This window comes from Liolophura sinensis, chromosome 7 (genome assembly GCF_032854445.1).
Source record: "Liolophura sinensis isolate JHLJ2023 chromosome 7, CUHK_Ljap_v2, whole genome shotgun sequence".
Classification (NCBI taxonomy): domain Eukaryota; kingdom Metazoa; phylum Mollusca; class Polyplacophora; order Chitonida; family Chitonidae; genus Liolophura; species Liolophura sinensis.
Window position 1 is genome coordinate 32,068,120 of NC_088301.1, and position 24,139 is coordinate 32,092,258.

Below are 24,139 nucleotides of genomic sequence, written 5' to 3' on the forward strand. Positions count from 1 at the left end.
AGAAACACCAGTGACACAACCCCAGTAAACTAAAAGTAACCGTATCTTTAGTGTGGTGAGGAAATTAGAAAACATCACCAGACGCATGGAAATCTAAATGGTAATACATGGATGAATTTATGGTAACTCTCATGCCTTAGTTATGCAGAGAGACTCAATTTGTCACGAGTCTATCAAACTTTCAAATATTTAGGTTATGAACATAAAAGTGATTTGTTTATCCAGCCTGGAAATTGTTTGAGAAATAACATTCTGTGGTTCACGAAGGCGCCAATTTTCGTTGATTAGCATCTGCAGCATTTTCAGCCAGCCTTTAAGTTGTTTATGTTCAGACTACGTTTAGACGGAGTAGATGTGATAGTAGAGCGTTATGAGAGAATTCCCAATTGATATCTTGGGGATAAACCATTGTCCTCTCCTTTTCTATTCTAGTTCTACTTTTAAGTTCTGGTTGGTTCTTGACACTGACAGTTAGATCCGACGCGTCTGAGGCCAGTGGCCACTTTTGAAAAGATGTCGTACTTGTACTATATCGCACATATAGGACAGTGGTATGTTAATAATGACATACAAAATATTGTACAACAAATGTGCGATAAATGTTGTACGCCACTTTGTTAAAGTGATCCCAGTATGAGACTGTATGAGGTGTCTTTTTAATTTTTATATGACCTACTTGTTGCCAGGTCATAATGTTTATGTTAGTGAGATTTTGTTATGTCACCAAGGCTGTGCGAACAGTGAGAGCAGGTGAATCAACAAATTCAGTGTCCATGGGTTTGAACCCACATAACCTGTAGTAGTTCTATGTTTTGGCTCAGACATAAGTACAGATGTGATGATATGTCTCACCATACATTTCACCATTTCCGCAGTGGCCATGGTAACCAGATTCCCACAGATACAGTCTTGATGTTCAGTAATTCTATAGTTGCCAATTAGCTTACATCCATATAAGTAGGAGTCAGTGTTCGAGCAACAACCAATTTTTTGCATCACCCATGTGTGGTTTTAATTTTGCTAAGGTGGTTTTAAGGGGAGGGAAAGTATGTCAGTAACTTGCCAATGGTCAGTGGTTTACCTCTGGCATTCTGGTTTCCACTACTAATGAAACTGACCGTTATCATATAAATGAAAAATTCTTGAGTGTGACATTATACAACAAGCTACAGAGCTTTACCTGTAGAGTGATTAAAGCTGTTCAACAGCTAATATCACTGAAATGTTTAATCCTAAGAGATCAGTAATTAAAGCCCTGAATGTGTGTATTTTAATTTTAGTCTGCTGTTGGATTCTTTGTGACATCACATGTGTTATATTTGGTAACTAACACGGTATCTTTTCTTTTTAGAGTCCATGTCAAGATGAGTAACATTTACATTCAGGAACCTCCAACCAATGGGAAGGTAATACCGTACAAATGTTCATGTTTTATCAAACTAAGAGCCCTGTTGCATACATTCCTAAATGACCCCAAATTTCAAACAACAAAGTGCATCTTTGGAGGCAAATAAATGTCTTATAGTATTATGTTCCTAACAAACTTGAGAACACCTACTTAAAATCACTAGAACTCTCTGAATCTGGAAACTTGGGACGAAATTAGGTCATTTAGGGAATATAAAAAAGTGTAATCTCATTGGAGACCAAAGTTTTAATGGATATGTTTAATAATAACAGCAAACGTGGATGCTGAGAATATTGTGGTATCCAAGAAAACAAAATTTGAAAATAATCTATAGAGGTATTTGGAAAGATTATATGGGCAGCCATGCTGAATTCGTATCCAGTCATACGGGGGAAGGTCTTCTAGCAATCTGCAGATGGTTGTTGGTTTCACCAGGTTCTGCTTGGTTTCCTCCCATCATAATGCTGGCCCCTGACATATTGGTGAAATAGTCTTGAGTACAGCGTAAAACTGCAACCAAATGATTGAATAAATAAATAAATAAGAGGTCAATGTTTTCATGTTTGCTGTGTGCTTATGCTGTACACTTATCTCTAGTGCTTTGGATGCTAAAATAAGGATAAAAAACCGATGGCAAACAGTCTTTCTAAATTTGACATCCTTTGGTATTCATTTCATAGTTATGTCAGTTGTAATATGTTGTGGCCTTAGATATTGACGTATGTCTTCCATGATGTTTGTTTCTTCAGGTTCTCTTGTTGACCACTGTCGGGGATATAGATATAGAGTTGTGGGCTAAGGAGGCTCCTAAGGCATGTCGCAACTTTCTCCAGCTGTGTATGGAAGGATACTACGATGGGACAATATTTCACAGGGTAGTTAAGGACTTCATTGTGCAGGGAGGTGACCCAACTGGTACAGGTGAAGGAGGAGAATCTGTTTATGGATATCCTTTTAAGGTTTGTTTCCAAAGAAAAATTGTTCATGTGGAAAACCTGATACATGTATGTGGAATCATAATTTGGGGTACCACTGGTGAGGTTACTTCCATGTTACTTCATATATCGTGAATAGCATTTGTTTATATGATTAAAACAACAGCTGATAATGTTCTTAACATTTCCCTCTGTTCTGATAAAGTTGAGGATTGTTTTGACCGTTAAATTAACCACAAAATAGCCTTCCTACCATGCATCCCATTTGGTACAAACTCAGATATTGTTTTTTGGAATATATTCTGTTTATAAATCATGATTAAGTACACTGGACAAGGCATTGCTTATGGATTTACAACTTCTTGGTTTATTGTCACGGCATTTCGATGCAGATACTAGCATTGTTATCAAGTGAGTGACATCATAACGTAATGTGCTCAATATAACAAGTGAGCTATAGGTGTCAACAGGTAAGAAACAATAGGGTTATGTAGAGAAATAGTGCTCAGAGTATTGGGGGTGGGGGGATTAAGGAGTAAGTCCTACTGGCTGAGGCTTTAAATGCCACTAAAACATATCACGATTAAGGTGAAATTTCATCATAGCTTAGATTTATCAGTTTATCATATTTTTTATTGTGGATTATTTTATAATGACTTTATGTCAAATAATAATGACGACATTGTATCATCTTATGGAAGATTTTAGGCAAACGTTTGGACATCTTTGTTACATTTAATACCTATTATAATGTGACTACTACCATATAAGTGAAACATTCTTGAGTCCCTGTAGTTAAATACCAATCAACCTGTTAAATTTGGAATGGCTAAATTTGTGTCTCACTCTACTCCTCTTTTTTTAGGATGAGTTTCATTCAAGACTGCGATTTGTTCGGAGGGGGCTTGTTGCCATGGCAAATGCTGGAGCTAATGATAATGGCAGTCAGTTCTTCTTCACTCTGGCCGCTGCCCCAGAACTTAACAACAAGCACACCATATTTGGAAAGGTTAGTATTCATAGTATAACTGGCATAAATATTGTTAAAATTCCAAATACCATACCGTTATGTAAGATCAACCAGTCAGAGTTCCTGCCACCTAAAGGAGATGGCTCTTGAAGCCTCAGACAGTGGGGTCATACAACGAACTGGCTGGTAACACAGTGTACGACATGCTGAAGCTGGCAGATGGCGAGATAAGGGCTGATGACAGACCAGTGTTTCCCTGTAAGATCAACAAGACTCCTGCCACCTAAAGGAGATGGCGCTTGAAGCCTCAGACAGTGAGGTCATACAACGAACTGGCTGGTAACACAGTGTACGACATGCTGAAGCTGGCAGACGGCGAGGTAGGGGCTGATGACAGACCAATGTTTCCCTGTAAGATCAACAAGACTCCTGCCACCTAAAGGAGATGGCGCTTGAAGCCTCAGACACTGAGGTCATACAACGAACTGGCTGGTAACACAGTGTACGACATGCTGAAGCTGGCAGACGGCGAGATAGGGGCTGATGACAGACCAGTGTTTCCCTGTAAGATCAACAAGACTCCTGCCACCTAAAGGAGATGGCTCTTCTGCCACCTAAATGAGAAGCCTCAGACAGTGAGGTCATATTGAAGTCCAGCTCTAACTGGTTTGGCTGTAGGTCAAGCCTGAAAATTGGTACCAAAACAGAAAGTGGTAGGACCTATATGGTCTGTGTTTTTATAATGGACAACAAGGCATCAAGCAATGTGGGTCCTACCACTTTCTCCAAAGGGGCCTTTTCAGGATGTGATCCGACTACATGTATTTTGAGACTTGCAGGTTCAAGCTGGTAAGTTTGTCACATGCCTAGCTATGTTTAAACTCTCAGTTTCCTTCACCTTATAAACCAGATCTTCTACAAATAAGAATCTTGGTTCGGTCATTTTACTCCAGATATTTTTCACAAAAAAATTGATCAGCAAAATCCATTAGGATTTTTGTTGTTGTTGTAGAACATATTGAATAACTACCTTTCACTAACTGTCATTCTCGTCTGTGCATGTGGTACCATTCAAAATAAATAGTTAAGTTTCAATAATTTATTAAGCATGTCGCATTATAACTTGTTCAAACTTTAGAATCACTTTAACACTATTAATACTGCAGGTACCAGTCTTATATACACTGACAGGCAGTAATTTTAGCTATTCAGGGTAAATACAGAATGTTTTCTATTAGCAGGTATGGATTTTTAGATAAAAATGTGCTGTATCACCTCTTTAAACTGAATAGTTGAAGAAGATCTTTGTCCTTGACCTCTGAAGCCAGTGATGTAATGGAGATATAGTTAATGTGACTGTGTTTTACAGGTGGTTGGTAACACAGTGTACAACATGCTGAAGCTGGCAGACTGCGAGATAGGGGCTGATGACAGACCAGTGTTTCCCTGTAAGATCAACAAGACTCAGGTAAATATCCTGTATCTTAACCTTGCTATTACTCATAGTCAGGCATAACGCGAGGAGAATGTTGTCCCTTTAAAACCATTGTTTGCATCCATATGAATGACTAAATGACTATGAATCAAGTAAATAAATAAATGAATGACTAAAACTCAAGACAAAGTTTTTGTGGGAAAAAGTTGAGTTGGTGATCAAAGAGCCCAGTTCAGAACAAGAACCCTGTGAGCAAAAATCTGTTGTCATTTTGACAACCTGAGATAGTCTTTATAACTCATTGTTGTGTTCTAAAGTGAGATTGCTTTGTTTTCTTTTTTGTATTTGCTTGCAGATTGTAATATTTGTTAGCAAACTGTAATATTTGTTTGTAGATTTTATCCAATCCTTTCGATGATATCATCCCACGAGAAAACAGAAGAAGTAAAAAAGATGACAAAGAAGAAAGGAAATCCAAAAGCAAGTCTAAGGCAACTAAGTGAGTTGCATTATAAAATGTGTGGCCAGAAGAAGAATAATTGTTTTTGTATGTTTTTTTAACAGGTGTTTAATTTCTTTAAGATGGGGCTCTATGATATGAAGTCAATGTTAAGGATCATCCCAAAAATATAGACACAGTAAAACAAACTATTGAGCTGAAAATTGCAATAAAATAAACAAGAAATAAAGTGAATATCTTATTCCAACATCCTACAGCCACGAAACTGACTGAATCTGAATTACATGTAAGATGTCAATGTCAACACCAATCAGTCAATCTGAAAATCTTAGCCTGCTCGTCTATGATGTGCTTTCTGCCTTCAGGAATTTCAGCTTGCTGTCATTTGGAGAGGAAGCTGAGGAAGATGAAGAGGAAGTTAATAAAGTTACCAAGGTGATGTCAAAATATGTTTTTAATGACTTGTTCAACTGAAATTTTCTCTGTTTCATAGTTAATCATAGCTATGAAAAATCACATGGTTGAAAGTTTGAAATTTTGATAAGCAGAAGCATGAGACCTTATGTAATTAAATCAGCTTAGTATTAGGGAAATATTTGTTATATAATTATATCAGCTGAGCATGGAGGTGATATTTGTTACACAATTATATTAGCTTAGGATGGAGGTGATATTTGTTAATATATAATTAAATCAGCGTAGGATGAGGGTGATGTTTGTTCTGGTGTATGTCAGACAATATTGCAACAATATTAGTTGGAATTTCACCTTGCCCCCATTTTTCATGGTCATAGGACAGACAACTATTGCAGTGCAAAGATGCTCATTGATAATGCTGAACAAATATTGCCGAAAGGTCAATCGTACATGAATATTCTTGAATAAACACCAAGAAATCAAATAAATCAGTGGTACAAGACAGAGATACAGGACATGTAATGTCCAGCTGTTTTGAGCATTGCTTTTGATTTTCATATGTGACAGGATATCCGCGTGAAAAGCAAGAGCAGCCATGACCTAGCAGATGACCCCAAGCTGAGCTCCATACCAGCGGTGGAGAAGAATGAGGGAGAGGCTGTAAAGAGACGGGCTTCAGAGTCTGAGGAGGAGGAGGATGGTGAGACAGAGGTATATAGACAGATGGGAGGTATACTCATGTACTGATAGAATGTACCCGTGTGTTGTGAGGGAGAGGTTGTGAAGGAGCCTGCAGAGTCTGAGAGGGAGGAGCCTGGTGAGGTAGAGGTATATAGACAAATAGGAGGTATACTCACATACTGATAGAATGTACATGTGTGATGTGAGGGAGAGGTTGTGAAGGAGCCTGCAGAGTCTGAGAGGCAGGAGCATGGTGAGGTAGAGGTATATAGACAGATAGGAGGTATACTCACATACTGATACAATGTACCTGTGTGATGTGAGGGAGAGGTTGTGAAGGAGCCTGCAGTCTGCGAGGGAGGAGCATGGTGAGGTAAAGGTATATAGACAAATAGGAGGTGTACTCACACACTGATAGAATGTACCTGTGTGATGTGAGGGAGAGGTTGTGAAGGAGCCTGCAGTCTGCGAGGGAGGAGCATGGTGAGGTAAAGGTATATAGACAAATAGGAGGTGTACTCACACACTGATAGAATGTACCTGTGTGATGTGAGGGAGAGTCTGAGGGAGAGGAGGATCATGGGCAAGAGGTATATAGATATGAAGTATTCTTACTGTTAGTGTTAAAATGCCAGGATAGTTAAAGCTCTACAGCTTTCCTGACCTGCCTGGTTACACCTGTACGGAGCCTGGCTGAACACCAGTCGTGGTATTTCACCGCAGTTCAGCGGAAGAGGATATTTACTTATTTGTTTTTCACAATCAAGAATTTTTCAGGGGAGAAGAGTAGTTAAGATGCTTGTTTTTTAAGACAGTCCAAAGATGTTCACTTATATGGTCTTTCCTTTACTATGCCACAATTATCGGTGCTCATATGTGCTCATGAAATATATATGAAATACACACGCACTGCAACGTCACAGAAGAAAAGGATGTGTTCTGCTGTCATTTTGACCATCTGCGTAGCTCGTCCTCGAGTCTGCCATTGATGATATTATACAACAGTATGATAATTATGTTCATTGTTTATTAAAATAGAATTTATAGTTTCCCTTTTCTTCAGACAGCTGAAGAGAAGAGTAAAATTCTAAGTGGTATCAGGAAAAAAATGAAGAAAAACCCTGAGGAGAGAAATACAAACGACAACAAGAAAGACTTATTGAAGATGGAAGAGGATGTTGAACCAGCAAAGCTGAATAAGCGGTTAGTATACATCTATTTTGATATATATATTAAGCTGGAAGTTATGAATGGATGTGAACAACAGCCCACTATCCTTCCACTAGGCATGCTGCACATGATGGAAGTTTTAATGTTCTACTGCTTCAGCTGTACTTGAGCTAATCTGTTGTGCAGTCTTACACGAAGACCATTTGCCGTCATTATGACAGAAACTTACCAAAGGTCAGTGGTTTATTCCAGGCATTGATAAATAAGACTGGTCTCCTGTACCCATAAACTGGCAACCATTGCATGTGTATGTCAAGTGTTTTTGAGCAGACCTTGCCATACTTGTCCCTTATTGTAAGCCTTTTAGCAGAAATTATAGTGTAAATTATTTTAAACCATTGAGTGAGTTATATTTGATTGCAGCTCTGACAAGTGTATGTAGATATTTTATTCCGTCTAATGGGCCAGTGGCAATGGAAAATCGTGAGTCTATGGACAACAATTTCTAATATATAAAAGCAATTTTAATATCACAGGTAGTCACAGCAACAAACAACAACGAATCAATTAATTCTACATACATTTAGGTAAAACAATAGCTGTTTAAAAATTCTGTAAATATTTTCATTTAGCTTTAAAAGAACTTAGAGAAGAAAACAGCATTAACATATATTTTATTGGCCTTCAAAGCCAATGAAAGTTTCATCCATCCCATTCATCTAGTTGTGAAGGTTTCCTTAAGTTACACATGTATTAAAACTTTTCCTGGTAGATTTGAAAGGGTTAAAGCATTACTGTTCCTCAATCGCTAGTAGTTGGTAGAGCGTCCGCTTCAGGACCGGTAGATCCAGGATCAATCCTTGATTGAGTCACACCTAAGACTTTAAAAGAGGAAGTTGTAACTTCCTGGCTTGGCATTCAACATGAATAGTGCAACTACTGGTTGACCTGTATCAGTGTAATGGCTCGGGCGGGGCGGCTTACTTGCCTTCGGTAAGTCATTTTAGTGAAGCAGCACTAAATAAAAGAGTGGTGGAAATCCGTCCTGCAACAAGGAAGCACATTACACGCACATGCACCCTAAGGATTCCTTCGTCGTCATATGACTGAAAAATTGTTGAGTATGACGTTAAACCCCAAGCACTCACTCATTGACTCAATTGCTAGTAGCTGACTACTACAATCTTCCTTACTACTGTTTGATGCCGTGATGTTACATGTGTTCCTGCACACTACAGCTATGGCACTTTTTCTAAAATTATTTCTCAGTTGTAAAAGTGCTGTTATTGTTGTTTTAGTGAAGAGCTCCGCTTGGAGGCTAAAAAGCTGAAGAAAGAGATCAGAGATTCCAGGAAGAAGACAGAGCCGTCTGTGAAGGAAGAAATGACAGAAGAGGAAAAGAAAGAAGATCTACCCATCAATGATGCCATAGCAGCTTATCGACAAGAAAGACAGAAGTATAAAAACTTGAGAAAGGAACAGAAAAAGAAAGGATCAGCGCGGGAAGATGTCACATTGTCGTTGTTAAAGAAATTCCAGAGTAAACTGGACTCGGCGCGTATTGTGGCGTCTGGCTATTCTGATGATGAGGCAGAAAATAAAGACGTCAAAGACGAGACGGATGAAGATGATGATGACAATGATATGTCTTGGTGGGTTACATCTTCATTTAAAAGAAAAATCAACACTAGACCAATTTTACATATATATCGATAAGGTATCCCACAAGTCAAGTTAAAAGAACAAATCTTTATATTTTTGTGATGTTGCACAACTGAGATATTGCAGTTCAAAGGAAGCAAAATTGTGCACAATGAGAAAATAGAAAGTGCTGCCATATTATCAGTTATAAGCGAGGCGTCCGTGGCTCAGTTGATTAGTGCCCTAACGCAGTGTAATGACCCAGGAGCCTCTCGCCAATGCGGTCGCTGTGAGTTCAAGTCCAGCTCATGCGGGCTTCCTCTCCAGCTGTACGTGGGAAGGTCTCCTAGGAACCTGCGGATGGTCGTAGGTTTCCCCAGGGCTCTGCGGGTTTCCACCCACCATAATGCTGGATGCCGTCATATAAGTGAAATATTCTTGAGTACGGCGTAAAACACAAATGAAATAAATAAATAAATTATCAGTTTTAACCAGTGAGGGGCGAGTTATTTCTGTAGCCCAAGAACATATGATATAAGGTTCACCTGAACTGTTGCTATTCTTGCATATAAGAGCTGTTTCGGGTTTTGGGATAACTGAAATGATGCCGTATGATTATAAAAGACTAGCCAGTTTGCACTACATTGGCTGTCATACTTTTTCTTGCTGTAGTTATTAAGGTACATATAAATGACCTAAAATTTTGTCCATAACTAGGCGGCACATTTGTCCTGATTCTTGCATTGTATTGATCTTGGAAGGGTGTTCTCAGGTTTGTTTACGATATCCTACTGAAAAAAATCTACAACCAAAAATTAATGTTTATTCGCCACTAAAAATGGATTTCTTGTGTGACGTTTTACATCATTTATGGTATCCTTATCTTTTCTTTTCATATTTATTATAGGTTAGCCATATGTTACTACAGTTATGACTTGACAGCAAATTATCTTCCTTTGTTTTTCTGTTTTTAGGATGAGCCACAAACTTAAATTTGATGAGAAGATGAACAAAGTACTTGATGCTAATGTCACTGATGTGGACAGGTATGAGATATTTGATCCTAGAAACCCCATGACCAAGAGGAGGAGAGAGGCGAGTAAACCCAGCAGGAGGGAGAAGAGGTGATGTCAGTGGTCACATGATTGGTCATGTGATTGTGAAGTATCAGTGTCATGCTGTTGCGGGCAGACTTGGTATCCACAGTTCATCAGTCACAGAACCGGAGAAGTGCCCAGTCAGCACCGTTGTTTTGAATTCTGCTGCTGATACCTGGGGCTGATTCCACAAAGCCCTTTTTTGACTTAAGCTAAAATTTAAAAATTTGCATACATTTGTCTTATGATAACATTGATGAAAGGAACAGTGTATTTCAAATGGCTTTGTTTAATTGGCCCCTTGTGCATTCAGGAGAAGTGACATTCAACAGGTCCACTACCTGTATTTGTATTGACTTTGTCTGGCTAGATTAATACCATGATTGTATTTAGGACTTTAGGACTGTGCCAGGGCTTTTGCAGATGTTTTATTCTGACATTAATAAGGCCAAATGTGTACATTATGTGTATGTCATGTTGCAATAGCTTTATTCCAAGAAAACTTGTGCAAAGACTTTATTTGGGATTGCATGATTTATGTTGTTCAGCATTGATGCTGCAAGAATGAGACATCAACGGAAATGTTGCAGAATTGAACAGAAAATGACATTTACAAATGGCCAGTTTAATTATGAACTTGTATGTAACAGTGCCAGAAATAGCATGTGGTGAAACTGGCATGAGGCATGCAAGAAAGTTATCTGTAAGCCAGCCAAATATCAAACAGTCATTTAGGCTTTGTATATGGACAAATATTATGAGTGAGGCATATACAAAAATGACACAAGTTTTATGAGTGCAGGAAACATCATCTCACATCAGATGATTGATTTTGTCATGGAATTGATTTCAACACTGTTTCTTTTTGCTTTTAACTCATGAAGGGCAGTGGACCGTGGTCTGCTGAAAGGTGCTTGCCTTTCAGTTGCTAGTACACAAGGTATGGGTTCAAATCGGACGTTGGACGTTTGTATATGCAGTCTCAGCTTTCCTCCTGCCACAAAACTGACTGTAAAGAGCAGTGGTTTCCCTCACTGTATTCTGATGGGTTTCCTTCACCACTGTCAAGGGTTCAGAGGCCGGTTTCATGAAGCTCACTTAGCTAAGCAAGCCCTTAACTACAACTACTATGTTGTTGTGATATAAAGTGCACTTAACTAAGGGCGACTGAACAGATTGTTTGATGAAACAGGCCCCTGGTCTGTTAATTACTTTATTTAAGTATATGGAACATATATGTAATAGAGATGTAATTAATGCATGGGATGTTTCTTGTGAAGTGCAATAAGGCTTGTTGTGCTTTTTGGGACAAATGTACACAAAGTTGTTATCATGATGTTGTATTCAGCGAGTGTATGGGGGAAAATAAAATTTGGAAAACTCTTTTAAGAAATGTAATAAATAGTAAATTGAAACATGGACTTATATATCTTGTGTTGCAAGTACTTTCATCAAGGACAGAAAAGTTGTCCACATTTTAGGTAAGGCAGTGTGGAGTGTTAATTTCACAGTGTTTAATAAACGTGCATAGGCCAGTAATTTGCATAATGTCAAAAATCTGCTTCATACGATGTACAGGTGCATGTACATGCATGTTATTACAGAGCCAACAGGTCCTGCTGAGTGGATTTGCCCAGTTCTTTTCAGAATCATTTACCATGTAATATGGTCGCATAAAACAGTATGGGGACTTCATTTCTGCTTCCACAATGCTTACTGAATCATGGGAGAAAATTAGTTGCAATGTCTACCTGTAAAGCTTATAACATCTAAATTAAAGCAAGCAGTCATGTAAAGTGAAAACTACTTGTACATATATACCATAGCTCGCATGACCTCTGGTTTCATTTCTGCATGTATATCAAGAATTTAAGAGTTAAGGTGTTTCCTATTTCTGTTCCAAGGGACCTGGGTGACATTAGGGCCATTTGTTCAGCCTTAAATCTTTATTGTTCGTTGTCGTCCACCAGTATGGTGTGAAAATCTGTATGTCACACATGGGGAAAATCAGTGCTCAACATGTCAAAGGTTTATGTGACAAATTGTTGACACTGATCAACCATGCTTTTGGTTTATTAAGTCTGGTAAAGGACTAGTTCTCCAGGCAGTTATAATGTCCTAGATAAATACCACATAATGATTGCCAATATACCTTCACTTTGAGTCAGTGTAAGCAATGAAAGTGTTAAAGATACATATAAATGTTTAATAGGTGTAATTTGACAGGGAATTTGCTCAGCTTCAAAGCATTGACAATGTTACAAGACCCAGCTGTTCAAAAGTGTATTAGCAGTTAAGCTCAGCATTAACTTTAGTCAGTAGTTTTGTATTAGGCCAAGACTGGTATTAAATTAAGGCCTGGCTTTCTAACTCTTAATGCACTTACAAACGTAAGTGAATATAACCTGGAGGGACAATGCTGCTCAAACACATCACGTGGTTACAGAAAGCCTAAATGCCATGACATGGTAAACACCTTTACCATGAGCCGTTGTATATGGTATATACATGGTATATACATATTGCTTTACAATGAATTAAGCTAAAGTGAGGCTGCTGGTCATATGTGTCCCATAATTACGGGGAGCTGGTTATGCCAAGTGATTGAAGATGTTCGTCTTTCAATTGAAAGAACACATGAGGTGCGGGTTCAATCCTGGTCTTAGGCAGAGAATTTGTACGTTCTCAGCTCCAGCTCTCGCTGTTCATTGGGCCTTGGTGATGATAGTTGACTCTTTGTGCAGTATAGTGTTTTTTGGAGAACGCTTGTCTTCAACCAGTCTGGTGTGCTTATGTGTACATCACATGTAGGAAAGTTTGTCAGTAACTTGCCGAAGGTCAGTGGTTTATGTCAGGCTCCTCTGTATCCTCCCCTCATAACACTGACAGTCATTGTGTAAGTGAAAAAGTGTGACATTAAACAACAATTAAATAAATTTACCCATGGCCTTCATATTACAAACATATGTTATATTCCTTTAAGACAAGTTCATCTAGAGTGAGGTTGCTGCTCAAAAAAGTCTCTTAATTACGTATCACCTACGTGCTATGACATGTTAATAACTGACAAGGGAAGCTCTTATCTGAAAGCTTAGCAACAGCCTACAGCACCTATAGCTCCAGAATTTTCATCATTATGAGCCAAACAGGATATGAAGGTCAACACCACGCCTATAACCACAATACATGTGCATACCACGGCGCTAAAGACTCCTTGGTTAGATGAATGCTCTTACGGCATATGATTTTCTCTCCTCTAAAATATGGTCTTACAGTCATTTTACAGTGAACCCATCTTCAAAAGTGCCATCCAAAATATGTGCCATCACACGTAGTTATAATTCACGGTGGAATTACCCGATACATGTATAATGCCACAGTTAGGAGTGTGTACATGTACTACATAGGCTTACATGTGGAATTCGCTGATGTTAATCCCACCATACATGGTGTCTGTTTGATTTCCAGCGTACGCTATTTATTTGTATTAATCCATGTTGATTTTACGCAGGGATTACCTCAATCGATCAGCACTACCCCGACCAGTGAAAGCATACATCGATCGTTTATAGTGATGCCCTATTTATTTGCAGTAGTATTCAATGACACATACTATCTTTCAGACTGTGCTGTAAATGAGTTCTTATGGGTCAATCAAGTTTATCAGTATGGAATGTAAATAATAGCCGTGAGTGTAAAATTTAACCCGGTACGAGCTGCTCGCTGATATTGTTGTCAAAACGCACATGGCCTTTGGTCATACCCCGCCCCCATCTTATACGTCACGTCTCTATTTTCTACCAATCAAATCGCTCGACGCTCATGTCTTCAGACGAAAATTCAATAGGCAGTATGGCGGCCTTTCCACCGTTTCAGCAGGTAAGGATGGAAATAAATCAGATTTTTTTTGCAAAAGAGGCGAAAAGGTATTTTAAAAATGGACGGAGAGCTTGCATTAAGTACATCTCCTTATGTTAATTTCCCTTGACCACCAGCATCTGATGCAAATTTCGAAATTTCGTTGATTTAAACCTGTAAAGTGTTGGATCGGTTATGTGGAAGTCTGCTTGACAGATGGCAAACCGCCAAACTCCTCTCAGACATCATGATGTTTCAGCCCATCGTCCCTGCTGGTTTAAAGAAAGCTTTGTTGTGTCTGCATCATCTAGTGCCTCATATGTAGAGCAAACTCCTTTAGCATAAACATTTTATGCATGCTTATGTTTTGAGTTCCGTTTAAATTTATGAGTTTAATGTGAAAATCTTGTCATGCTTGTGAAGGCCTACTAGGCCTATACTGTTTAAACAATGTGTTACTGAAAGGGCCTGGAAGACTTAATAGATTTACTGCCCTAGCCGGTCACCAGCCGGCTGCCCAGTACGGCTAAGCGGGTGACGTCATAGATGGCCTAAATAACCTGGGAATGAGTATCAAAACGATGTCATTTTCGAGATGGATTCTAGCCACACAGAAGCAAATATATCAGTTTGAACCCATGGTGGACGATGTTGAAGTTCTAATTTATGACCGGGCATTTCCAACCGCACTGGGCAGTACAGACATTTACACATTTCATGTGTTTATGTAGAGATTTAGATTTATTTACTACCGGTACCATTATTCTTTCGCTACATTCTGTACCCCAAGGGATTCTAAATTCATACCTGTATGCGATGACAACTACCGGTACACGCTATCATGGTTATTGTCGGCACTCCAAATAGCCGAAGTCAGTAGGGGCCTATAATCATGTACTGTGTAATACATGTACGATGTGGACGTCAGCGTTAGTTTGAAGGGATTTATTATCTGTCAGTTTTCAGTTCAGTTAATATTATTTTATATCTACTGTGTGCAGGTGCCGTTGTAGAAACTCAGCTGAATTGATCTGGTAGCTTTCATTTGTTCAGTGGCAAGGCACATACCACTGTTTGGCGGGTACAAAATCCTTATGCCTTGTGCTGTAAATCCACGCATTCTTGTCGGGCCAAATTGTCTGAAAAGTTGGAAATAACTAACTGCAGGGTTTTTTAACGACCTGTTTCTATAATGGTATGCAGACCAGAACACGATTCCATGGAGATTTTCGATATGCTTGTTGTCACTATTGTAGGTGTTTTTAACACAGGACGAAATGGCAAAGCTCTGAAAACTTGTAAGGGTTGGACTTGTATAACGTAATTCAGCGGAAACTACCCAGTGTTGGCGGAAGAAATGCATAAAAGCAGCCTCATTATGTAGTGATTTTAAATGCCATAGTACTAAGATTAACGTACCCTTTTTCAATATTTAACAATATATACAGGGGCAGGTAATTATGAATAAATAATAAATCTCGAAACTAGTATTTTGAAGTGAAAGACAGCACCTGACTAATGTTTATGTCCACGGAAAGACTACCATTCAAAGTACCTTAAACTGGAATTAAATATTTATTTAGATTTTTTTTTTTAGATTTTTTTTAACCCAGTAAATGATTAGTGAAACTTTGCCTTGACACAGCTTCAGCATGTCTACATTATCAAGAGCAAGTTGACGTCACATTCACTCTAGCTCTCTAACATTGAAGGTATTTTCCGTATAATAGTCTTAGCAGTAACCTATGGCAAATAAAAGTTGTGGATTTTGGCGACTAAGGCACAGGTAAGAAATTGTATATACTGGAAGAGTGAGCGAGTGCTTGGGGTTTTACGGCGTGCTTAACAATTTTTCAGTCATATGACAACGAAGGAATCCTTAGAGTGCATGTAATCTACCTCCTTGTTGCAGGACGGATTTCCACCGCTCTTTTATCTAGTGCTGCTCCGCTGAGACGCCTTACCAAAGGCAAGTAAGGTGCCCAGCTCGAGCCATTATACTGATACGGGTCAACAAGTCGTTGCACTATCCCCTTCATGCTGAACGCCAAGCGAGCTGAATTACCACCTGTTCATTCAATATATGTTATTGATTAGTTAGATCTAACAGAATATTGTTCTGCAAAAGTCCATACTGTTGTTCATTGTGCCTTTCCAGTGAAAAGTGTTTTACACAGTGAATAGACCTCATTGTGCTGACCTAGTTTTCGCAGATGTCAGAGAAAGCACCTCGGCTTAAACACAGCGTTTCAATAATTTTACTGTTTTTTTTTTTTAAAGAGAACAGAAAAAACATCCCTTGTATGCGAGAAAGACGAAGGAGCAAAATTTAAATCCTTCAGCTGTAATAAATTCATCTTCTCATCGTCAGCATCCCAGATGAATTTTGCACTGAATCTGATATTTCTTATTTAGAAACTGCTCACTAAATGCTAAATTGAACAAAGAGAAAAAATGTATTTGGGGAGATGAATGTGGCTTGGGGCCGAGACTGTCTGATGCTACTGTCTGACATAATTTGTGACACCGTTGTGGAATATTACGCGGCTTGTAAATCAACTGATTTTACATCTGTGCTGGTCCGTAAATGGTACAGACCTTCCCCACAACACTTTGTGAAATGGCCCTTTGTCAACACATATCTAAATTGTTATAAACATCTCAAAATGATATCTTATGCAGTAGGTCTGTGATATCATGTCACTTCATGGAGTGAATGGGTAAAGGCTACTTCACAGCTTAAACCACGCAATGTGATAGCTACGTGTTTGATTGATAAAATTCTTAAGATGGATGTCTTGACTCATGCCGGCCATTTGTGCAGTATTGTTATTTTGTTCTAAATGTTATTCGGTGAAATCTCAGTAAAATAATAAGTTCTGATACGTTTTTAGAAAGCTTGAGTATCCTGCTTTCGATTGAAATATGTTTTAGCCAGGTGCTGTGTTGCCCTTTAAGTAACTAAGCTCTGACTTGGTTGATAACATTCCAGATTTGAAGGACTGACAATGGATACTGTAAGTCTAATTCAGTTGTTATTTAAATTTCAGTTGCTAAAATGAATAGGAATTATAGTAAGTTGCAGAGGAAGAAAGTGTAATTATTTCTCTGCATGGTTTGAGAGTTGGCCTTGTGTATGTATTACTTCATAATACATGTATTATGCAATGGCTGCAAGTGCAAGTAGATTATTTTGAGTGGCTGTCTCTCTTTATACAGGTAACCAGTAGTATGACTCAAGTTGCTCATGCAAATTTAATTTCCAAGATTAGCAGTATGGTTGGTGGTGTCGGGGGTCGTTAGTTGTGATCTTCATTCACTAGTGTTTCATAATTATACTATATATTTACATGTATTCATATTTATACTGAGTCACAATTACCATATCATATTTACATATAACAGACAAGCTCATTTGCATCTGCTGGTGATATCTAAGAATAGAATCTGTGTCATTTAAGATTTAAGTATTCACATACAAATAATTCACCACTTCGCTTGATTAAGTAAAGAGTTATCTTTTATGCATTTGGAAAACAAGGCATATACATGTTGAAGCTTCTCAAATTTTTTTGATTCTAGTGTACATTGTAGGCAGTTGGTACATTATATCGGTCTAAATGCCTTATTCTGTGACATCAACAATACTCATTGATTTTTTGTATGGAAAGTTAGCAATTTTCTAGAGGACTTCTCTTTTATTCCATCACCTACCCAGCAGCGGGTGGGCATTTACCACCAGGTAGTAGTTGGTTTTTCCTTCCAAACAGAAAGACAAACCAGTATCAGATAAACCAGCACATGTTCTTTAAATGTGGAAGTTTTCACCCAGCTTATATATTCATTCCTATGAAATATTACTTTAGATGTGTGTTTGAAATAGGGGAGTTTCGAGTTTCATATGTCATGTTATACCAGATTTATTAACGTATGTCTGTATATATACTAGTTGTGTACGGACAAAATGGGTTGAACACAGATGAACTGCAAGGTGCCACAGATACTGGTTCTACAAAGCTGTTGCAATGCTGCATCATGCGCATTTGCCATGGCAATGTATCTCTTCATTATATGTTGTCACGGAAGTTACGCCAGGAGCATTTTGTCACTGCTCTGACGAAGGAGTAAAATCAGTGATGGTTATGTCTTCATTCAGTTAACAGTCTTCTTGTGTAAACCTAATGCTACTCCTTCACAACCACTTAGTGTTAATCCTGTGTTCTTTTGTTTGTTGTTCATATCAATATGTTTATTCTGCAGTGAAACTGTTCACTACTCGTGTATGTATGTATGTATGTATGTAAATATTTCACCAAAGCATTGCTAATCTGAAATGCAGAAACTTTGTTATCCCTAAAACTACCAGCTTGTTATCATCACCCTGTTTCCAATGGCCACTCAATATTGCATTGTACTAGGATATCAGGTAGTTCTAATATTGGCTTATGTACAAGTTTTTGTAAACAACAAGCATGATCACAATACTCACAGGCTACATTGAGGATAAAAAATCTCTGTTAATACTGGATATGTTGATCATCTGCCTGTCAAGACGGTTAATCAAAAGGAGGGTCCGGAGTGGTACATTGATTTTTCCAATTTTTGATCTGAACTTTCGTAACAGTCTGTAGGCTGCAATAATTACTTATGCTCAGGCAGTTATGTTTGCGTGTGTTTATTCTTGAGTCAACATATTTCGCTTTGAATAAATTTAAAATCCTAAATTTGACTTCAACGTCATCTTGGTTTCAGATCGTGGGAAGCCATGGTTATGTGTATGATGCATATTTTAGCCAGGTATGTAAGGTGCAAGATGTGTCAGAACTAAAACTTTATGTAAGCATTACTAAAAATTAATGAAGTTTAAGTCTTTATAAGATATGGTGTGTTGATGCTTTATTTTTTCGCAAAGAAAGATCATAACACAGAATCTGTGAACTTCTTTTATCTCGTATTATATATTTAGATCGTTGTGAAAGATTCAGATATTATTTGTCTGAAAATCAAATTCACTGTACTTGTTTAAAGCTATCATATTGAAATGGAGAAGAAAAAAAGAAAACAATGCTCTCTTTAGAACTTGACTTTGACATATGTAGAAGGTATGTAGAACAACGGCCCAATTGTTCAAAACTGTCTACCAGATTTAACTTAGCATTTACTGCTGAGATTGACTAAAATGTTAAATATATAAAATGACCTAATACAAGTATTGTCTAATGATACTCTTGAACAACAGGAACCTGAAGGTTCATCTTTATAGGACAAGCAGAGCACAGTATGATTTATTTTAATGTTGAACTTGTATTTCAGGCTGATCCTACTGGGTCTGGCAGTATCGGTGCTCTGGATGCGGCCATGTTCCTCAAGAAGTCTGGTCTCAATGATACTGTTCTCTCTCAGGTTAGTCACTAGAGATACCATGCTGTAGTTTCTCCTGTTTCTCTTTGAAATAAAACCGCAAAATATGTTTGCCCCAAACAATGGCGACAAGCCAAGAAATTAAATGTTACCTAAGTCTGACCTTTATGTACTGTACCAATAAATATAGCTTATCAAGTGGTAAATTCTTGTGTACACTCTCTGAAAATTGCTCTTTTTGGCTTTCAAGCTGACCTACATATTGTACTGACCTGGTGTGGACTATATAAATAAATATCACAAGTTGTGTCTCAGGTCCCTTCAGCAGGTTTGTTTTGATATGCCAGTGTGTTGTATCTTTGTTGCTCCATCATTCCAGAAAATACTGACAGTAGTACATCAGGTTGCAAAACATTGTCAATGTCTAGAGTGCATGTGTGAGCGAGAATGAACAAGGCTGCACTTTTTTTTTTCTGAAATTTGAAATTGCTCATGGGATTAAATATCTTTGAATGTCAACCATAAACACATCTTTGACATGCCATCCCATGCCATTAATGCAGTCACTCAGGTCACAGTCGCTTTCTGTACACCTGCACACTTACACTGTTAATCTGTTAGTTCTGAAAGAGGTTATTGATTAACCCATATCCGCCCAAGTACGGCGTACGCCGTACGTGTTTTGAAAGCTGAATATGCCCAGATACGGGGTATTCCGTATCATCATTTAGGTCACGCTTTTCTTGGCTTGGGGAATCCCCGTAGCATTGATGTGACGTCAGATCTGCTTCAGTGGGCTTCCGTTGTAGTTGCAGTCTTGTGTTTTGCGATTTTGAAGAAATTTACATTGATTGTTCAGTAAAATTAGTGGACAGTGCAGGCGGGGCGTGGCAGGTTTTGTTTGCACACGTGTTTACCCTGTGCGGACTGAGCATCTCGCGCTGTTGGAGGTGATTTTTGTGTGTAAAAATGGCAGAAGACACGGATTCTTTGGATGATAACATTCCTCTCGGCATTGTTCGTGGCATTCAAAGGAAAAACGAGGAAAAAAAATCTTGGTATTTTCAAATGTGTCCAATTACATGTCATACAATGTTTGCAAAAATTGATTTGAGCCATGATATTTGATGAGAATATCCCCAAAATAAATCAGTTTACCTGGACAGAGTGATTGATAGTCTGTAATTTTATTTTATTGTGTTTATGGACATGTTACATGGTTACTGTACATTGAAATGGAGCTGTAACACTTCTGGATATTCTAACTTGTGTAGTGACGTTATATTTCAAAACAACACACCTGTAATTAATTCTCACCTGTTACCTTATACTGTAGCTAAGTAAGTTGTGATGTCTGTCTCTGTGTACTACGCCAATACCTCTACAGTATCCAGGAAAGAAATCATTTTATAGCTTTATTTCTGATTTTATGGGTGCAGATAAACCTACAACTCCACTGTTGTGATAAATTTACCCCCACTATTCTTAGTTTTCACAGGTACGGTAACCATGACAACAGCAAAAATGTTATGTAATAAATCATTCCATGTTGTAAGACAGTTATTAGGCTTTCTAACAGTATATAATTTGACATAGTTCCTTTCAAACCAAATGTGTAGAATCTACATTTTCTGTTCACTGTGCAGAAAACAATAGTTATTTTTCTATAGGGCTGGGCAGATTCAGCTTTATTTACTAAAAATGGCTTGGGCGGATATGGGTTAATACCTCATAATCAGGTGCTAAATTTTGAATTATAAATCTCTATTCAACTCTTGATGCATAATTCTGTGAGCTCAGAAAATGGGCTCTTAAGGTAAGGTAAGTGTATTCACGTTTTTCATGTGAAACTTGTCCAACCCTGATGTCACTACTACTGTTCACAGATCTGGGACATGTCTGACCCGAGTGGGAAGGGCTATCTGGAGAAGCCAGGCTTCTGTGTGGCCCTTAAGATGATCTCCCTTGTACAGAGTGGCCAGGATCTTAACATCTCTAAACTCACTGTAGAAACTCCTGCACCAAACTTGGTATGCAGCTACACACATGTGCAACCACTTTGCTTATTTATTTAGTTGATTTGTGTTTAATACAGTAGCTTGCTGCAAAAAATTCTGCTTACACAGCAGTGTTCAGTTTTTTGGTTAAAGCTAACTGGACTATCAAGGCCCACCTCTGCCATCTCCCAGGTACCTGACAAACATTCTGACTTACTGCATCTTATTACATCAACCTTCCGTTCTATTAGCATGGTTAGATGGAAAGTCTCTGTGATGTTGAAATCTACCTTTATCTATACATTTAAGAATTTATGGATTTTTTATTGGTAAGAATTTTTGTAAAAATGGCTTAGTTTCTCCAAACTGTACTGCATTAAAAAAAGTTCACATCAAATTGTGCCTCATCTGAAACAGGGTATTCTGTCCAATGTGTTGTTTGTGCAGTTATGAAGAATCTGTGATTATCTAGTGTTGAAAAAAAGAACACATTTATGCAAACTATACCTTAAATAAAAGAGCTATACAAACACTATGAAATTCTATTTTTTTAGGCTTTTTATAGTTTTCGTAAGAGAGAAAAACGGTTTTAAACATCGGTATTGTCTACAAAATCCAGCGATTCAAGGCACATTGATAGCCCCGCCATGTTAAAGGCTTGTCGAATGAAATGCCTCCTTTCCTCCTCTTGAATATTCATTGTGACGTCAGAGTGGTTTAGGTTTTACTCTTACCATGTAATTAGCGTGCTTTTCCAGTCTCAACTATATATTTATGTATATCGTGATAATCATGGATTTTAAGGTCTGTGAAAGCCAACTCTAATAAGGAAGAGTTTGGGATGTACTAGAGGGCCACATCATGACTACATGCGTGGCTGTAGGCGGGCAAAATGTGTCTGGAATGACATGTCCTAAAGTGCTACTGTGCCAAGCTAAGCACAGTGACGTATGTCATCTGTTCAAGTGGCGGCATAAAGGAGAGCTCTAAGCCTTCAATGTTTAACTATTAAATGCTCAAATAACAAGTGCTGCTAACAGAAAATTTAGATATTTAATTTAATTTTCAGTGTAGCTCTTTCATTAAAGCTACAGATTGTGTAAATGTCTTCTTTTCTTTTAAACCGCACACTGTTTTTGTTTATAGGGCCCAGTGCCAGAACAACAAAGCAGTCCATCTATAACAGCATCCACAATGCCATGGGCCATACAGGTGAGCTGAATTAAATGAAAAAACAACTACATTTGACAAATATCATTTAGACTCCTAGTACATGGGTTTAATGATGACAATGAAGTCGAGGCATCTCTATGTGATCGCTTTGATGGCCTAACGGTTCGAGCATGCTAGTCTGTAGGCACAGCTTCAACCTTCGTTTATTAATTTATTTATTTGATTGGTGTTTTATGCCATACTCAAGAATATTTCACTTATATGACGGTGGCCAGCATTATAGTGGGTGGAAACCGGGCAGAGCCCGGGGGAAACCCACGACCATCCGCAGGTTGCTGGCAGACCTCAACCTTCATAATTCAACTGAGAAAGGCAGAAAAAAGGGTTTGTTTTTTTTTTAGTGCAGAAAAGTTTGTTGCCAAAAGCGATGACCTTGTTGAGATCAATTCCATAGAGTTGGCGTTTGGAATCACAGTGATGTTTGTAAGACCCATGGATGCACTCAGTGTTGCGATAAATGTCAAAATGTAAAAAAAAAAAAAAATTCTCAGTAAGGTACATAATGATTTTGTGTATTTGTATTTTATCAGGCCCAGGATAAAGCAAAATATGATCAGGTATTTGACAACCTGGCACCTGTAAATGGCATGCTGAGTGGAGATAAAGTACGGCCGGTGAGTTGAGTAATCTTAATTTCTGTCGTAACTATTCCCGTAAATCATGTCGCCTTATAGCACTATAACCTAGACAACATCTTTTTGTGAAAAAAAGTTATAAAAAATATGATTTAAGAAGTTTTGTGAAAGAGTTTTTTTTTTCTTTTTTTCGGGAAGGGCAGATTTTTTTAGATGTTCTTTCAGTATTTCAATTTGAAAAGAAAAGAACACTCTTGCCCTAGATTCTCTTCTTGCACATGTCACCTGTGCTTCAAAGTTATTGCATCTTAAGGAAAGATGTAAGCAAATTTTCACAAGGTATAAATGCTAAAAAGACTGTAATAATTTTTTTTTTTTTTTGGTATAAAAGGTGTTGATGAACTCCAAGCTGCCAGTAGATGTGCTTGGACGTGTCTGGGAACTCAGTGACATTGACCAGGATGGATTCCTTGATAGAGATGAATTTGCTGTAGTATGTATATGTATATGTCCAGCATCTGATTGTTTCAGTATGCAGCATTAAAAAGCCATCACATAAATAAATGCAACTATCCGTAGGTAATGTGTGTAAGTTTTGTGGATTTGAGACCACCTTACTACTTATCAAACAACCAAAAGTTCAGAGCAATATACAAAGACTCTAAGCAAAAAACAGGCCAGAGAGAGTCTACCTTCTTTGATGTACTTGTTTACTCTTGAAAAATTCTGTGCACTGTGAGTTCAAGTCCAGCTTATGCAGACTTCCTCTCCTGTTTCCTCCCACCATAGTGCTGGCTGCCGTCGTGTACGTGAAATATTCTTGAGTAAGGCGTAAAACACCAATCAAATAAATAAATAAACTAATAAAATTCTGTGATTGCCTCTTGTTTGGTAAGATGGA

General features: G+C 38.1%; 2 protein-coding genes across 3 annotated transcripts in view; both read left to right on the top strand.

Moving 5' to 3' along the window:
* The first annotated feature begins 59 nt into the window (after positions 1 to 59).
* On the top strand, positions 60 to 10,467 carry LOC135471186 (spliceosome-associated protein CWC27 homolog). Its single transcript, XM_064750290.1, has 11 exons — positions 60 to 100; positions 1,352 to 1,406; positions 2,158 to 2,367; positions 3,209 to 3,352; positions 4,683 to 4,781; positions 5,144 to 5,247; positions 5,574 to 5,643; positions 6,193 to 6,336; positions 7,370 to 7,509; positions 8,775 to 9,128; positions 10,092 to 10,467. Exons 2-11 carry the CDS (start codon positions 1,365 to 1,367, stop codon positions 10,243 to 10,245), a joined length of 1,461 nt encoding a protein of 486 aa, XP_064606360.1. The 5' UTR covers positions 60 to 100; positions 1,352 to 1,364; the 3' UTR covers positions 10,246 to 10,467.
* Positions 10,468 to 14,063: 3,596 nt separating this feature from the next.
* The window catches only part of LOC135469944 (epidermal growth factor receptor substrate 15-like 1), a 29,160-nt gene continuing 19,084 nt past the window's right edge, over positions 14,064 to 24,139 (top strand). For both annotated transcript variants that reach the window (XM_064748600.1, XM_064748601.1), the window contains exons 1-7: positions 14,064 to 14,093; positions 18,825 to 18,869; positions 19,386 to 19,475; positions 21,320 to 21,463; positions 22,577 to 22,642; positions 23,194 to 23,277; positions 23,630 to 23,731. In XM_064748600.1, coding sequence (XP_064604670.1) covers positions 14,067 to 14,093; positions 18,825 to 18,869; positions 19,386 to 19,475; positions 21,320 to 21,463; positions 22,577 to 22,642; positions 23,194 to 23,277; positions 23,630 to 23,731 — 558 coding nt within the window. In that variant the 5' untranslated portion in view covers positions 14,064 to 14,066. The remainder of the gene's footprint in view (positions 14,094 to 18,824; positions 18,870 to 19,385; positions 19,476 to 21,319; positions 21,464 to 22,576; positions 22,643 to 23,193; positions 23,278 to 23,629; positions 23,732 to 24,139) is intronic.

Bases quoted from the DNA above. Each gene is read 5' to 3' on its own strand.
- LOC135471186 (XM_064750290.1), top strand. From the start codon at position 1,365: ATGAGTAACATTTACATTCAGGAACCTCCAACCAATGGGAAG. The intron at 4,782-5,143 runs GTAAATATCCTG...ATTTGTTTGTAG, and splicing joins GTAAGATCAACAAGACTCAG to ATTTTATCCAATCCTTTCGA. The intron at 7,510-8,774 runs GTTAGTATACAT...TTGTTGTTTTAG, and splicing joins CCAGCAAAGCTGAATAAGCG to TGAAGAGCTCCGCTTGGAGG.